This window comes from Maylandia zebra, linkage group LG2 (genome assembly GCF_041146795.1).
Source record: "Maylandia zebra isolate NMK-2024a linkage group LG2, Mzebra_GT3a, whole genome shotgun sequence".
In the NCBI taxonomy this organism is placed as follows: Eukaryota; Metazoa; Chordata; class Actinopteri; order Cichliformes; family Cichlidae; genus Maylandia; species Maylandia zebra.
The window spans coordinates 12,238,207-12,255,990 of record NC_135168.1 but is presented as its reverse complement, the minus strand read 5'-3'; the positions used below and the strand labels follow the sequence as shown (position 1 = coordinate 12,255,990).

At 44.5% G+C, this 17,784-nt stretch overlaps 1 protein-coding gene and 1 long non-coding RNA gene across 2 annotated transcripts; one reads left to right on the top strand and one right to left on the bottom strand.

The window, feature by feature from the left end:
- Positions 1-244: 244 nt before the first annotated feature.
- On the bottom strand, positions 245-14,336 carry LOC143413428 (uncharacterized). The gene is made up of 5 exons (XM_076876499.1): positions 14,293-14,336; positions 13,992-14,165; positions 8,614-8,793; positions 2,536-2,715; positions 245-1,940 (listed from the first exon to the last, which is right to left on the bottom strand). Exons 1-5 carry the CDS (start codon positions 14,334-14,336, stop codon positions 398-400), a joined length of 2,121 nt encoding a protein of 706 aa, XP_076732614.1. The 3' UTR covers positions 245-397.
- A 2,138-nt stretch (positions 14,337-16,474) lies between these two features.
- Positions 16,475-17,484, top strand: LOC143420813 (uncharacterized). The gene is made up of 2 exons (XR_013100552.1): positions 16,475-16,730; positions 16,820-17,484. It is a non-coding gene; the product is annotated as an uncharacterized LOC143420813 (long non-coding RNA).
- Positions 17,485-17,784: the final 300 nt, after the last annotated feature.

Genomic DNA, 17,784 nt, shown 5'->3' with positions numbered 1-17,784 from the left:
GTTCCTGGGGAGTCCAGATGCTGCAGGATGAAGTGTAGGGCCATGTTGATGGCGTCATCTACAGACCTGTTGGCTCTGTATGCAAACTGCAGGGGATCCAGGAGGGGGGCCGTGAGGGTCCTGAGATGGGAGAGAACCAGGTGCTCAAATGACTTCATGACCACAGATGTCAGAGCCACGGGTCTGTAGTCATTTAGTCCAGTGATCCTAGGTTTCTTGGGGACAGGGATTATGGTAGAGGACTTGAAGCAGGCAGGCACATGACATGCCTGCAGTGAGGAGTTGAAGATGCCAGAAAACACTGGGGCCAGCTCGTTTGCACAGTGTCTGAGGGTGGCAGGAGACACGCCGTCTGGGTCAGGAGCTTTTCGAGCATTCAGACTCTTAAACTGCTTCCTCACATCTGCTTCATGAATATGAAGAGTTGTGGTGGGAGGAGGTGGTGTGAAATCCTCTTTTGTGTGGGGTGAGGGGAGGGGGGTGTTGTAGGTGAAGTGTTTGAAGGTGGTGATGGCTCTATGGAGGGGGGAGAGGTGGGGGAATGAGTGTCCAAAGTGTCTCTATTGTTGGGGCCGTTGGAGGTGTGAAGGCTGCCTGATGGCTCGTCAAAACGGCAGTAGAAGTCGTTGAGGGTGTTGGCTAAGAGCAAGTCGTCAGTGGAGTGGGAGGTTTTAGGCTTGTAGTTGGTGATATTCCTAAAACCTTTCCACACAGAGGCCGAGTCATTCTCTGAGATCTGCTGCTGCATCTTCTCAGAGTGCTGATGTTTAGCAACGTCCACTTCTTTAGTGAACCTGTACTTGGCCTCTCTGTAGCAGTCCCTGTCTCCGCTTCTGAACGCCTTTCTCTTTTCCAGCCACAGCTTTTTGAGTTTAGGAGTAAACCAGGGTTTGTCATTGTTATAACTCACCCTGGTGCGTGATGGCACAATGCTGTCCTCACAGAAGTGGATATAGGAGGTGACAGTGTCCGTAAACTCGTCCAAGCTGTTAGAAGCAGCCTTCATTGTGTCCCAGTCTGTGGTCTCCAAACACGTGCGAAGCTCCTCCACAGCCTCGTTGCTCCACAGTTTTTTAGTCCTCACGACAGGTTTGGAGAGCTTCAGCCTCTGTCTGTACGCGGGGATTAGGTGGATCATGACGTGGTCAGAAAGTCCGAGTGAAGCGCGGGGCACCGCGCGATAGGCCCCGCTGATCGTGCTGTAACAGTGGTCTAATGTCCTCTCCTCTCTGGTCGGGCATTTAATATACTGCTTGTATTTCGGAAGCTCATGGCTCAGATTGGCTTTGTTAAAGTCCCCAAGAGCAATGATGAGAGAGTCCGGGTATGTCCGCTCCGTGTGGAGAATCTGCTCTGCGAGTGCGCACTGAGCTGCCTGCGCATCCACGTCTGGTGGGATGTAAACAGCGGCCAGGATGAATGAAGCAAACTCCCGCGGAGAATAAAACGGTTTGCAGTGAATAAAAAGGTATTCCAGAGAGGAAGAGCAGTGCTGAGCAATCACTGTTACGTCTGTGCACCAGCCTCTATTAATGTAGAAGCAGACACCTCCACCTTTGGTCTTACCAGAGAGAGAGGCCTGCCGGTCCGCGCGCAGCAGATGAAAGCCCTCCAGCTTTAGCGTGCTGTCCGGGATGTTCTCACTGAGCCACGACTCCGTAAAACATAAGACACAGGAGGAGGCAAAGTCTCTGTTCATGCTTCTCATCAGGGCCAGTTCGTCTATCTTATTCCTGAGTGAGCGTACATTGGAAAGGAAGATCCCAGGAAGAGCAGTTCGCAGTCCACATCTCCTCAGACGCACGAGTGCGCCGGCTCGCTTACCTCTCTTTCGGCGTCTCACTTTCCTGGTCAGAGTCTGCAGTAAATCTGCCGCAGATGCGACAAATATTGGAAGAAAATCCACAGGTGTAGTAGTCCTGTAGTTAAGAAGCTCTTCTCTGGTGTAAGAATATCCAGAGGGGTGCCCAGACACAGAAGTTATGCACAGAATTATGATTCATATCTGAATGTACTGACTGTTAATTATTGATGAGAACATAATCAGTAAATATAAATATGTTTGAGTTTGGCTTTGATGAATCAGAATAAAAGTAATAAAATAATGATTTTAGAGACAGGCCTAACTCAGGCCAGCTGACAGCCTGTGTACAAACAGACTTCAGCCATATGAGAGTGAGTGTGAGTGAATGAGAGCACACACAGGACACTCTGATCTCTGAATGTGTGTGACGCAGTGAAAAAGAGGATTGTACTGGATATACTGTGACTGACAAACAGAGTTTAAAGAGAAAGGTGTTTGGATTAAAATGGATTATGCTAAAGTGAACGTGCTAATGAAATCTGAACTGACTGAAATGTAAAGTGAAGATAATTCATTATTTACTGAGTCAGACTCAGAGGATCAGGGATCAGAAGTTCTACAAAGAGTAGAACCAGACTTCCTGTATAGAGGTGTGTGGGCCTACTGATCCACAGTGTCAGCACAACTTTCACATCATATTCATCTCAGCACAACTAAAACATGTGACTGACCTCAGAGTTTCAAATCGACATCGTGGATTCTCCAGAAGAACACACAGCTGCTTCACTCCTGAATCCTGCAGGTTGTTGTAGGTTCCACTCAGGTCCAGCACTCTGGGATACGAGGGGTTGGACTTCAGCGCTGCTGCCAGATAATCACAGCTGATCTCTGACAAACCACAGTCCTTCAATCTGAATAAAAAATGAAAGATGTAAGTTTATTAGACAAAGTGTGAGCTTGAAATCATTCAGTGTTTCATCATCTGTTCAGAGCTGAAGAAGGTTCAGAATGTAGAAGTTTAGAAAATGGAAACTCCAAACAGCTGAAGCCAACAGGAAGCAGCTTCAAACAAACAAGAGAAAAAAATGAATTTTTCACATTGAAGTCGTACATTTATCATAAAGTTGTCAAGTTTTGCCGTGTGAAATAACAAAACTGAACAGGAATCCTCAGAGTTGAACCCTCTGCACAGAGGTTCAGGTTCCTCTTCAGGTCCCAAAGTGCAGAACAACAAGGTTTCAAACAGCTTCGTTCCAGCAGCATCAGCCACAGAAATGCAGAGATAATTCTTTGGATCTCTTGGTTGTGTTGTATGATGCTGTGTTTGCATATCTGGTGTCTGTGTTGCTTTGTGAGGACGGATCATTTACTGCAGCTCCAGATAAACAGAGCTGGACCTGAACCTGGTAGCTTCACTTAGAAGACACTTGTGACGGGAACGTCAGGTCAAAAAAGTGCCCCTCCGACAGCCAAACCCATCTGTTCTCTGATTGGATAGTTACATTTGTGATTGACATGACATTGACCAATCAGATGAAAGGAAGAAAAATAGGGTCAAAATTCGTACTTGTAACTTGCAGGGGTTTTTTTTGGCTAAGTCCACACACAAATCTTTTTTACACACACACAAATCTTTTTTACACATACAAATTTTTTTCACGCACACACAAATTCTTTTTACACACACACAAATCTTTTTTTACACACACACAAATTCTTTTTACACATACACACAAATCTTTTTTACACACACACAAATCTTTTTTACACATACAAAGTTTTTTTCACGCACACACAAATTCTTTTTACACACACACAAATCTTTTTTACACACACACACAAATCTTTTTTACACACACACACAAATCTTTTTTACACACACACAAATCTTTTTTACACATACAAAGTTTTTTTCACGCACACACAAATCTTTTTTACACACACACAAATTCTTTTTACACATACAAATCCTGATTTACAAGTACAAAATCTTTATGACCACATTTTGAGCCCATACAAATGTTCTGCAGACGAGTCCATGCGCTCACAACAAAGCTCAGTGTGGACGACGCTGTGCACGCTCCAATGCTGATTGGTTAGAAAGTGGGCGGGAACAGGGAAGAGAGCGACAGCAGTGTTCAGCACAAACACGAAGGACCAAAGAAGAAGAACATGACAAGCTCAGATGGAGGCTGCAGTGGACACTTTTCATTGTTTTAACATTCGCTTTCACTTCAGCTTCACCAACAACAGCACAAGCAGAGCAGCCCACTGACTGCGTGGCCGTGACGGCGCCCCCTGGTGACTGTAAACCACTACAACATGTAGACGGCCGTCTGCTGCTCATTTCTTTGCCACCATCACAGGAGCTCTTTATCATGTTCTACACTCTCATTGGTTCTTTGTGTGCTTGTTTTTTACAACAGTAGTCATTGTGATTGTTCAAAGAAGACAGTCAGCTGTGACTAAATGCAGCTCCTACAGCAGTGATTGGAATAACTACTGAAGCTAATCCAGTATCAAAGCTCAGGAATCAGCAGCTCCCACCTCGTTTTCTTTGAACAACTATTTTTAGCTGCTGTGTTTTTGTGTTTCTGCGGACCTCAGACATCCTGCTGCTCTGGAGAACTGAAGCTCTAAAGGCTTCAGCCTTTATCTCCAAGAAACAAAGCTGATCATGGAGACCCAGCAGGTCAGCTGATCTGTGGACAGCACCAGCATCTTTAAGTAAGTCTGAGAGGTGAGCAGTCTTTGGAAGCCTTTACTGTCTGATAGTCTCAGAGCAGGATTTGGATCATTATTTGGCTTTTCTTCTATTATTATGTTTAGTTTCTGCTTCACAGATATTCTCTGAGATGTTCTCTGAAATGTTTCCCACTGTTGGACAAACTTTCACAGTTTCTTCATAAAGGAGATCTCCTGTGCAGTCCATCTGCCTCATAACTTTTGCACTGTCCACTTCCTGCTGTGACAAAACAAATTTCCCACGTGTGGGACTAATAAAGGTTATCTTATCTTATCTTATCTGTGATAATATGTTAAACACTGAATCATAATCATAATCAGAAAGAATCAGAAAGGGTTTATTGCCAAATGTTGAGCAGGTTTACAACATTAGGAAATTGCTGCGGTGCTTCAGTGCAAACATGCTGTCATAAAAAATATAAAAATAAGAATAAGAATTAAAAGTGCTAAGTACATAGATATATACATGATATATACATGAGTGCAGGTGGTGATCAGTGCCAAACATGGAATGATGCAGTGAACACAGCGTAGGGTCATGTGTTAGTGGCGGGGACAGTCATATGGTTATTGTTCATGAGTCCAACAGCAGAGGGGAAGAAACTGTTCTTGTGGCGAGAGGTTCTGGTGCGAATGGACCGGAGCCTCCTGCCTGAGGGGAGCAGGTCAAACAGACTGTGTCCAGGGTGAGAAGGGTCAGCTGAGATCCGAGCTGCACGCCCCAGTGTCCTGGAGGTGTACAGGTCCTGCAGAGATGGGAGTCTGCAGCCAATCACCTTCTCAGCAGAGCGCACAACACGCTGCAGTCTCTGTTTGTCCCTGATAGTGGCTCCAGCGTACCACACGGTGATGGAGGAGGTGAGGATGGACTCGATGATTGCAGTGTAGAATTGCATCATCGTCCATGTTGGCAGGTTGAATTTCTTCAGCTGCCTCAGGAAGTACATCCTCTGCTGGGCTTTCTTGATGACGGAGGTGATGGTGGGTTCCCACTTCAGGTCCTGGGTGATGGTGGTACCCAGGAAGCGGAATGAGTCCACAGAGGTGATGGGGGTGTCAGACAGGATGATGGGGGGGGGAGTGGAGCTGTGTGCTTCCTGAAGTCCACAATAATCTCCACTGTCTTCTGGGCATTCAGCACCAGGTTGTTGTGGCTGCACCAGGACACCAGACGTTCAACCTCCCTCCTGTAGGCAGACTCATCCCCGTCAGAGATGAGTCCAATGACGGTGGTGTCATCTGCAAACTTGATTAGCTTGACAGACTGGAGGGTGGAGGTGCAGCAGTTGGTGTACAGGGAGAAGAGCAGAGGAGAAAGAACACAGCCCTGAGGGGAGCCGGTGCTGATGGTCCGGGAGTCCGAGACATTCTTTCCCAGCCTCACATGCTGCTTCCTGTCCGTCAGGAAGTCAGTGATCCACCGGCAGATGGGATCAGGCACATTCATCTGGGAAAGCTTGCCTCGGAGATGGTCTGGAAGGATGGTGTTGAAGGCAGAGCTGAAGTCCACAAACAGGATCCTGGCGTAGGTTCCTGGGGAGTCCAGATGCTGCAGGATGAAGTGTAGGGCCATGTTGATGGCGTCATCTACAGACCTGTTGGCTCTGTATGCAAACTGCAGGGGATCCAGGAGGGGGGCCGTGAGGGTCCTGAGATGGGAGAGAACCAGGTGCTCAAATGACTTCATGACCACAGATGTCAGAGCCACGGGTCTGTAGTCATTTAGTCCAGTGATCCTAGGTTTCTTGGGGACAGGGATTATGGTAGAGGACTTGAAGCAGGCAGGCACATGACATGCCTGCAGTGAGGAGTTGAAGATGCCAGAAAACACTGGGGCCAGCTCGTTTGCACAGTGTCTGAGGGTGGCAGGAGACACGCCGTCTGGGTCAGGAGCTTTTCGAGCATTCAGACTCTTAAACTGCTTCCTCACATCTGCTTCATGAATATGAAGAGTTGTGGTGGGAGGAGGTGGTGTGAAATCCTCTTTTGTGTGGGGTGAGGGGAGGGGGGTGTTGTAGGTGAAGTGTTTGAAGGTGGTGATGGCTCTATGGAGGGGGGAGAGGTGGGGGAATGAGTGTCCAAAGTGTCTCTATTGTTGGGGCCGTTGGAGGTGTGAAGGCTGCCTGATGGCTCGTCAAAACGGCAGTAGAAGTCGTTGAGGGTGTTGGCTAAGAGCAAGTCGTCAGTGGAGTGGGAGGTTTTAGGCTTGTAGTTGGTGATATTCCTAAAACCTTTCCACACAGAGGCCGAGTCATTCTCTGAGATCTGCTGCTGCATCTTCTCAGAGTGCTGATGTTTAGCAACGTCCACTTCTTTAGTGAACCTGTACTTGGCCTCTCTGTAGCAGTCCCTGTCTCCGCTTCTGAACGCCTTTCTCTTTTCCAGCCACAGCTTTTTGAGTTTAGGAGTAAACCAGGGTTTGTCATTGTTATAACTCACCCTGGTGCGTGATGGCACAATGCTGTCCTCACAGAAGTGGATATAGGAGGTGACAGTGTCCGTAAACTCGTCCAAGCTGTTAGAAGCAGCCTTCATTGTGTCCCAGTCTGTGGTCTCCAAACACGTGCGAAGCTCCTCCACAGCCTCGTTGCTCCACAGTTTTTTAGTCCTCACGACAGGTTTGGAGAGCTTCAGCCTCTGTCTGTACGCGGGGATTAGGTGGATCATGACGTGGTCAGAAAGTCCGAGTGAAGCGCGGGGCACCGCGCGATAGGCCCCGCTGATCGTGCTGTAACAGTGGTCTAATGTCCTCTCCTCTCTGGTCGGGCATTTAATATACTGCTTGTATTTCGGAAGCTCATGGCTCAGATTGGCTTTGTTAAAGTCCCCAAGAGCAATGATGAGAGAGTCCGGGTATGTCCGCTCCGTGTGGAGAATCTGCTCTGCGAGTGCGCACTGAGCTGCCTGCGCATCCACGTCTGGTGGGATGTAAACAGCGGCCAGGATGAATGAAGCAAACTCCCGCGGAGAATAAAACGGTTTGCAGTGAATAAAAAGGTATTCCAGAGAGGAAGAGCAGTGCTGAGCAATCACTGTTACGTCTGTGCACCAGCCTCTATTAATGTAGAAGCAGACACCTCCACCTTTGGTCTTACCAGAGAGAGAGGCCTGCCGGTCCGCGCGCAGCAGATGAAAGCCCTCCAGCTTTAGCGTGCTGTCCGGGATGTTCTCACTGAGCCACGACTCCGTAAAACATAAGACACAGGAGGAGGCAAAGTCTCTGTTCATGCTTCTCATCAGGGCCAGTTCGTCTATCTTATTCCTGAGTGAGCGTACATTGGAAAGGAAGATCCCAGGAAGAGCAGTTCGCAGTCCACATCTCCTCAGACGCACGAGTGCGCCGGCTCGCTTACCTCTCTTTCGGCGTCTCACTTTCCTGGTCAGAGTCTGCAGTAAATCTGCCGCAGATGCGACAAATATTGGAAGAAAATCCACAGGTGTAGTAGTCCTGTAGTTAAGAAGCTCTTCTCTGGTGTAAGAATATCCAGAGGGGTGCCCAGACACAGAAGTTATGCACAGAATTATGATTCATATCTGAATGTACTGACTGTTAATTATTGATGAGAACATAATCAGTAAATATAAATATGTTTGAGTTTGGCTTTGATGAATCAGAATAAAAGTAATAAAATAATGATTTTAGAGACAGGCCTAACTCAGGCCAGCTGACAGCCTGTGTACAAACAGACTTCAGCCATATGAGAGTGAGTGTGAGTGAATGAGAGCACACACAGGACACTCTGATCTCTGAATGTGTGTGACGCAGTGAAAAAGAGGATTGTACTGGATATACTGTGACTGACAAACAGAGTTTAAAGAGAAAGGTGTTTGGATTAAAATGGATTATGCTAAAGTGAACGTGCTAATGAAATCTGAACTGACTGAAATGTAAAGTGAAGATAATTCATTATTTACTGAGTCAGACTCAGAGGATCAGGGATCAGAAGTTCTACAAAGAGTAGAACCAGACTTCCTGTATAGAGGTGTGTGGGCCTACTGATCCACAGTGTCAGCACAACTTTCACATCATATTCATCTCAGCACAACTAAAACATGTGACTGACCTCAGAGTTTCAAATCGACATCGTGGATTCTCCAGAAGAACACACAGCTGCTTCACTCCTGAATCCTGCAGGTTGTTGTAGGTTCCACTCAGGTCCAGCACTCTGGGATACGAGGGGTTGGACTTCAGCGCTGCTGCCAGATAATCACAGCTGATCTCTGACAAACCACAGTCCTTCAATCTGAATAAAAAATGAAAGATGTAAGTTTATTAGACAAAGTGTGAGCTTGAAATCATTCAGTGTTTCATCATCTGTTCAGAGCTGAAGAAGGTTCAGAATGTAGAAGTTTAGAAAATGGAAACTCCAAACAGCTGAAGCCAACAGGAAGCAGCTTCAAACAAACAAGAGAAAAAAATGAATTTTTCACATTGAAGTCGTACATTTATCATAAAGTTGTCAAGTTTTGCCGTGTGAAATAACAAAACTGAACAGGAATCCTCAGAGTTGAACCCTCTGCACAGAGGTTCAGGTTCCTCTTCAGGTCCCAAAGTGCAGAACAACAAGGTTTCAAACAGCTTCGTTCCAGCAGCATCAGCCACAGAAATGCAGAGATAATTCTTTGGATCTCTTGGTTGTGTTGTATGATGCTGTGTTTGCATATCTGGTGTCTGTGTTGCTTTGTGAGGACGGATCATTTACTGCAGCTCCAGATAAACAGAGCTGGACCTGAACCTGGTAGCTTCACTTAGAAGACACTTGTGACGGGAACGTCAGGTCAAAAAAGTGCCCCTCCGACAGCCAAACCCATCTGTTCTCTGATTGGATAGTTACATTTGTGATTGACATGACATTGACCAATCAGATGAAAGGAAGAAAAATAGGGTCAAAATTCGTACTTGTAACTTGCAGGGGTTTTTTTTGGCTAAGTCCACACACAAATCTTTTTTACACACACACAAATCTTTTTTACACATACAAATTTTTTTCACGCACACACAAATTCTTTTTACACACACACAAATCTTTTTTTACACACACACAAATTCTTTTTACACATACACACAAATCTTTTTTACACACACACAAATCTTTTTTACACATACAAAGTTTTTTTCACGCACACACAAATCTTTTTTACACACACACACAAATCTTTTTTACACACACACACAAATCTTTTTTACACACACACACAAATCTTTTTTACACACACACAAATCTTTTTTACACATACAAAGTTTTTTTCACGCACACACAAATCTTTTTTACACACACACAAATTCTTTTTACACATACAAATCCTGATTTACAAGTACAAAATCTTTATGACCACATTTTGAGCCCATACAAATGTTCTGCAGACGAGTCCATGCGCTCACAACAAAGCTCAGTGTGGACGACGCTGTGCACGCTCCAATGCTGATTGGTTAGAAAGTGGGCGGGAACAGGGAAGAGAGCGACAGCAGTGTTCAGCACAAACACGAAGGATCAAAGAAGAAGAACATGACAAGCTCAGATGGAGGCTGCAGTGGACACTTTTCATTGTTTTAACATTCGCTTTCACTTCAGCTTCACCAACAACAGCACAAGCAGAGCAGCCCACTGACTGCGTGGCCGTGACGGCGCCCCCTGGTGACTGTAAACCACTACAACATGTAGACGGCCGTCTGCTGCTCATTTCTTTGCCACCATCACAGGAGCTCTTTATCATGTTCTACACTCTCATTGGTTCTTTGTGTGCTTGTTTTTTACAACAGTAGTCATTGTGATTGTTCAAAGAAGACAGTCAGCTGTGACTAAATGCAGCTCCTACAGCAGTGATTGGAATAACTACTGAAGCTAATCCAGTATCAAAGCTCAGGAATCAGCAGCTCCCACCTCGTTTTCTTTGAACAACTATTTTTAGCTGCTGTGTTTTTGTGTTTCTGCGGACCTCAGACATCCTGCTGCTCTGGAGAACTGAAGCTCTAAAGGCTTCAGCCTTTATCTCCAAGAAACAAAGCTGATCATGGAGACCCAGCAGGTCAGCTGATCTGTGGACAGCACCAGCATCTTTAAGTAAGTCTGAGAGGTGAGCAGTCTTTGGAAGCCTTTACTGTCTGATAGTCTCAGAGCAGGATTTGGATCATTATTTGGCTTTTCTTCTATTATTATGTTTAGTTTCTGCTTCACAGATATTCTCTGAGATGTTCTCTGAAATGTTTCCCACTGTTGGACAAACTTTCACAGTTTCTTCATAAAGGAGATCTCCTGTGCAGTCCATCTGTGATAATATGTTAAACACTGAATTATGATTCATATCTGAATGTACTGACTGTTAATTACTGATGAGAACATAATCAGTAAATATAAATATGTTTGAGTTTGGCTTTGATGAATCAGAATAAAAGTAATAAAATAATGATTTTAGAGACAGGCCTAACTCAGGCCAGCTGACAGCCTGTGTACAAACAGACTTCAGCCATATGAGAGTGAGTGTGAGTGAATGAGAGCACACACAGGACACTCTGATCTCTGAATGTGTGTGACGCAGTGAAAAAGAGGATTGTACTGGATATACTGTGACTGACAAACAGAGTTTAAAGAGAAAGGTGTTTGGATTAAAATGGATTATGCTAAAGTGAACGTGCTAATGAAATCTGAACTGACTGAAATGTGAAGTGAAGATAATTCAGATGTAAAAGAGAGAGAAACTGATAATAAGGTGGGGCTGGAGATCAGTGAAGGGCATGTAAACACCTGATTGGTTGAGTAGATATCAGATCGACAGTTTCACAGTTTTCCCTGTGGATTATAACTTTAAGAAGATGTGACATTCATCAAGGAATCCTGCTCTCCGGATTATTTCCATGAACACTGATCTGGATCACATCTACAGTGCTGGAAGTGCCCGTCTCACCACCAACCTCTCTGTGCACATTCACTTTTCAACCCTTTGTGAGACACTAAAGGTGTAAATCTGAGTATTTATCTATGTTAGTGCAAACACCTCTAATAGGTTGGTTTAGTCTTTCCAAGTCATATCTTCCCCTAGATCTGCGGTCCAGGCTCCTAAAATCATCCTAGTTTAACAAACACTACAATCTAGAGGAGAGCTGCACTAACAGGTGTGACTGATGAGATCTGACCTGCAAGGATACTCATGTTTATGTGTATCAGGACAAGCAGGGAAGACCTGGACATCAACTCAGCTCATTTCAAAATAAAAGGTTGGAATTGTAAAGAAAACAAACAGAGCTCATAAACTGAAACTGATTTCATTTTTTCAGCTGGAACATTTTAGTTGTTCCTTTTTCAATACATACATAATTATATTTACAGTAAGTCTTATCATTCCCCTTTTCCCTGCCAGTCACCGCCAATGTTCCCTCTAATGTTTCATGTGTCTGAGCGAACACACAAACTCCCTGAGCGTCCCTTGGACCTCTGTGAGCAACAGCAGACGTGTGCACTGTGGTCACGCCAGCATCTTATCCATCCAAGTTACACGGTTTATTAAAGTAATCAAATTACAGCATTTACATTTATGTTAGACTACTGTTAATTAACTGCTTTAGCCCACTTACAATGAAAATTAAAAACAACCTTGTTCATGACCTGTAGCATGTTAACACTATTGGAAGTAAAAATAACTTGAACTCCAATTTTGAAAACACAACTTTATTTTTTCTATTTTTATAAAGCTCTGACTTGTATTATGAGTCTGTGGTCTGGGAGAGAGTCTGTAACTCTGTCTGCAACATACAGGATATAATGACCAATGTTGGACAATTAATTATATAGTTACTTCTTCAAAAAAGTTACTGAGTTTTGCAAACAACAAAGTTTGTTGCAATAAATACTGAATACTATCGTTGTTATAAACAACAATACTATTCAGGAAGAAAACCAAACATTGCAGATATTTTATCATAACTCTGGTTTTACGCGGCCGATCAACACAATTTAAAAACTGGTATAAAGTCCACACTTTTTCCCTCAGTTGCTCCGTCTGTCCTGGTCACATCTCCAATGGTTGTACACGTTGTCATTAACGTGGCTTCACCTCATCATCAGCCACTTTGCTCGCTATAACACCATTGTCGGCACATAAGGACGCTGTCATAGCCTGTCAGCGACGTTGATTAGCTGCGTATATACGAATGTGAATCGCGTGATTGGCTGGACTACGGGATAAGGTGGCATCGTTCTAATCCCATATAGGAGCAGCCAGTCACTGACTAACACTGCAAAACAGAATTGTTGAAGATTTAATTTTTATTTCAATTGAGATTTGATTTTTTTGTGTGCAACACAGATTTTCTGTGTGCAGAGACCGTGCCAGCAGCGCGCAGTTGCACGAGCGCAGCTTATTGGGAACATTGGGCACCACCACAGTTCACTTCAACAAAACTTTACTTCAGATTTGTTTTCATGTTTTGATCCAGTGATGAGAGCCGTTTCCCCCATGTCCAGTCCTTGTACTAAGCTAGGCTAAACATGTCCAGGGCCTGTCTCTGTGCAGCTTTTAATCTGATGTTAATAAGGTAGAAATGGAGGAAGAAGAAAATGACTTCATCAATCAACATGCAGCTACCAACCCAAATGGTGAGGTGGTGGTTAGTTATTACTGTCGTTTATGATCCCCTACATTATCCTACATTCAAATATATTCTCCAGCTACAATAGTGTTTGTGTTCCTAAAAGGATTTCATGAATGTGTTATTGTTCATGTCACATCTGTATGAAACAAAGAGGAAGTGAGGTTTATCCTTCATGTTCCAGCATGTAAACCTGAGATCTGTGTGGAGCAGCTGACCTGTACGATGTGCTCAACACAAACATTATTTACCATCAGTTACTGTGTGACTGAACCACGTGGGTGTATGAAACATCGCTTTCAGTTTTAATAGCACATGGCAACATTCAGACGTGAATCTATACAGTAACACTTTGATTTGTTACAGTGAGGAGACTGATGAAGGGAACGATGAGGGGAAACTAACAGCAGCAACAGAAACCAGGAGACAAAGCTGAGGTCTGGGTTCCTCTATGCTACACACAGCCTCCTGCTCCTGGACTTTAGAAAACACATAAATGTCTCTAAGTACACTTACTTCAGAAACTCTATCAAACTAATTACAAGTTTACTTCAGCTTTAAATTACTCACAACATCAGCACACATGAGTAAACAAAGTAACTCACAGCTACTGTTCAAGTTTAGTCATCTCTAATACAAATATACCTCATTATTATGAATCTCACAGCTACCTGCTCATTGAACTGAACAATAATTCTGTTTGACCATTAAAACAAAATATGTGATTGTAAAAAATGTTCAGACAGTAATTAAGAATCTCCTAAGCAATCCAAAGATAAAGAAAAGTTCACCTGCCAATTCTATAAAGCTTGGTTGTTTATACAATAATATCATTTAATGATATGTTTGGATCCTGACCTGAGAGTTTCCAGTGTACAATGTGGACTCTGCAGTGCAGCAGACAGAAGCTTCACTCCTGAATCCCGCAGGTCATTGTTACTCAGGTCCAGCTCTTTCAGACTAGAGGACTGGGAGTTGAGAACTGAGGACAGAGCATCACAGCTTCTGTCTGAGAGGTTACAGCCACTCAGTCTGGAAGAAAACAAACAAACAATTAAATCAGTCAAATGAAACATTTTTAATGCCAGCATGCAATACAATTATTGGTTAACTAAATAGCTTCATTAAAACACAACTCTTCTTCTATAGCAGCACTTACTCCTTGTAAGCGCCACCTGCTCCACCATCTGAGTCAGAAGACATGAAAACAAACTGTAAATCTAGTAGAAACATGATTGGAAATCTTCTCAGATCCATTTGTACATTTAGAGCCTGATCCTGAAATATAGCAGCACGGACATTCACAGCAGCAAAGGGTTCTTGCTGATCTGAGCTGGCTTGGCCCTGGCTTATTGAAGATTAAAGAAAGCGGAATCAGCTGTTCAAACCCCCACAAGGCTGCCCGCTGTGACTGAAACAATGGGACGGGTCGTGACTTCTCAAAATGGGCTCATTGAACGCAGCACGGATAAGATCTTGAAGAAGCTCATGGCGGTCGTGAGTTTTCAGACTTTGCTCTTTGAGCACAAAACCGATAACCTCTGGGAGAAGCTCGTGGCTCTCCAACGGGAGATTGAGAGACGAGTGACGGACTGTTAGATCAGCTGTGAAATTGACATGCAGTTGTTCGCACCAAAGAAAGCCACCATCATCTCATGCGGCTAACATACCAGCGCCAGCTGTGGTCTCAAGGCTGGAGCTGAACAAATCTCACCCTGATAACAGACGGTGTTTAGACTTTCCTTCCCATCCTAAGCATGCTTATCCCCTCCCGGTGCAGACGGTGGGTCGAGGGGACCAGCGCAAATGCTGCAGGCCCGGATGCGCTGTCTACACCGGCTGTCTCTCACCTTTTACCCATCCCTGTTGCTTGTCATGTGTTTCTATGGCGCATTAACACTGGCAGTCCCAGGCTTCTACCTTTCTACCTTTAAAACCCGGAGAGCAGCCAAATGGCTGGTAGGCTTTTAGCTAAGCTTTAGCTTCAGGCAAGTGGAAGCTAAATTGGCTAGTCATTCATATGTAAATTGGGTTGTTACCTGGGAATTCTGGAGGGAGGGGAGTGGGGGTGTGTGGATGAGGGGGTGGGGGAGCTGCTAAAAGCGGTGAGCTTCCTTTTGTGTTTCATCTTGATGCATTCTCAATCATCCAGGGAAACAAATCTCCAAAAGTCACCAACTTGGAGTGTTTCAGTTTGCCATCTTAGGGAGAAATCAACACACATGGGTGTATGTCCTTTGTTGCTGAGATTTATTGATAAAAACAGTACAAAAAATCAACCATTTGTACACATTTTTACAAATAATTATAAAAAGTGAGTGAGTACATTTCAACATTTTCAGCAATCACTCACAATCCTGGCACTGCCATGGTATCTGTAGTCTGCATTTACCACATGTGTATCTGTTGCAGTGAACACATCGCACAGTGGCATGATTGTTCTTGCAATTGTGTTTGACCTGACACATGGCTCTTTTTCCAGGGCTCGGTGTGGAGGGTTGTGTCAAAGGCAACTGTTCTTTTCTTGCCTTCTTCGCAGCTACATGAGAGTGAGCTAACTCCCTTGCAAGCTCCACCAGGAAGTCCACCCGTCTTTCCTTCGTCCCGGAGCATGCTTGATACAGCACATGTGCATTCAGTGCTGCCATGTCAATCATGTTATAAAACACGGCAACTGGCCAGCGCCGTGTTCCTCTGCGGACAGTGTACTCCCGAACCATCTGGTCCATCACATCCACGCCACACTTTGTTTTGTTGTAAAGGGTGACAGTGTTTGGCTTCCTTTTGGTAGTGTTATCAGTCTGAACCACGCCGTGCATGCTGCTAAGAATATAGACTGTCTTCTTCCGTTTGGCCGCATACGCCGTCAGCGTGGCAGCAGAGGTTGAAAACACCTAAGAAATAAGATAAATTGTTATTTCCATAGCACTTTTACACACAATGAAACACATAAACATAGAACCACAAAAGACCTGCAACATACCTGAGTGGTGAATTCATTGCGATCTGTCTGTCTAGTGGATTGAGGAATTTCCCTGCGAATCTTGTTGACTGTGCCGAGGATGGTGGTTTTCCGTCTAAGAAGTTTTTGCGCAAGTGAAAGCGATGTGAAAAAATTGTCCGTGGTAACATTTCTGCCCTTGTCTAGGAATGGTTCCATCAGCCTCATTACTACATTTTCAGAAAGTCTCTCCCCAGTGGGACGACTGGGGTCCTTGCCAAGATATGGGAAGACATTGCAAATGTACTTGGATTTTAGGTCGCAAGCCACCCAAAACTTGATCCCAAACTTGTCCGGCTTACTTGCAATATACTGCAGGAAACTGCACCAAGTACATTTGCAATGTCTTCCCATATCTTGGCAAGGACCCCAGTCGTCCCACTGGGGAGAGACTTTCTGAAAATGTAGTAATGAGGCTGATGGAACCATTCCTAGACAAGGGCAGAAATGTTACCACGGACAATTTTTTCACATCGCTTTCACTTGCGCAAAAACTTCTTAGACGGAAAACCACCATCCTCGGCACAGTCAACAAGATTCGCAGGGAAATTCCTCAATCCACTAGACAGACAGATCGCAATGAATTCACCACTCAGGTATGTTGCAGGTCTTTTGTGGTTCTATGTTTATGTGTTTCATTGTGTGTAAAAGTGCTATGGAAATAACAATTTATCTTATTTCTTAGGTGTTTTCAACCTCTGCTGCCACGCTGACGGCGTATGCGGCCAAACGGAAGAAGACAGTCTATATTCTTAGCAGCATGCACGGCGTGGTTCAGACTGATAACACTACCAAAAGGAAGCCAAACACTGTCACCCTTTACAACAAAACAAAGTGTGGCGTGGATGTGATGGACCAGATGGTTCGGGAGTACACTGTCCGCAGAGGAACACGGCGCTGGCCAGTTGCCGTGTTTTATAACATGATTGACATGGCAGCACTGAATGCACATGTGCTGTATCAAGCATGCTCCGGGACGAAGGAAAGACGGGTGGACTTCCTGGTGGAGCTTGCAAGGGAGTTAGCTCACTCTCATGTAGCTGCGAAGAAGGCAAGAAAAGAACAGTTGCCTTTGACACAACCCTCCACACCGAGCCCTGGAAAAAGAGCCATGTGTCAGGTCAAACACAATTGCAAGAACAATCATGCCACTGTGCGATGTGTTCACTGCAACAGATACACATGTGGTAAATGCAGACTACAGATACCATGGCAGTGCCAGGATTGTGAGTGATTGCTGAAAATGTTGAAATGTACTCACTCACTTTTTATAATTATTTGTAAAAATGTGTACAAATGGTTGATTTTTTGTACTGTTTTTATCAATAAATCTCAGCAACAAAGGACATACACCCATGTGTGTTGATTTCTCCCTAAGATGGCAAACTGAAACACTCCAAGTTGGTGACTTTTGGAGATTTGTTTCCCTGGATGATTGAGAATGCATCAAGATGAAACACAAAAGGAAGCTCACCGCTTTTAGCAGCTCCCCCACCCCCTCATCCACACACCCCCACTCCCCTCCCTCCAGAATTCCCAGGTAACAACCCAATTTACATATGAATGACTAGCCAATTTAGCTTCCACTTGCCTGAAGCTAAAGCTTAGCTAAAAGCCTACCAGCCATTTGGCTGCTCTCCGGGTTTTAAA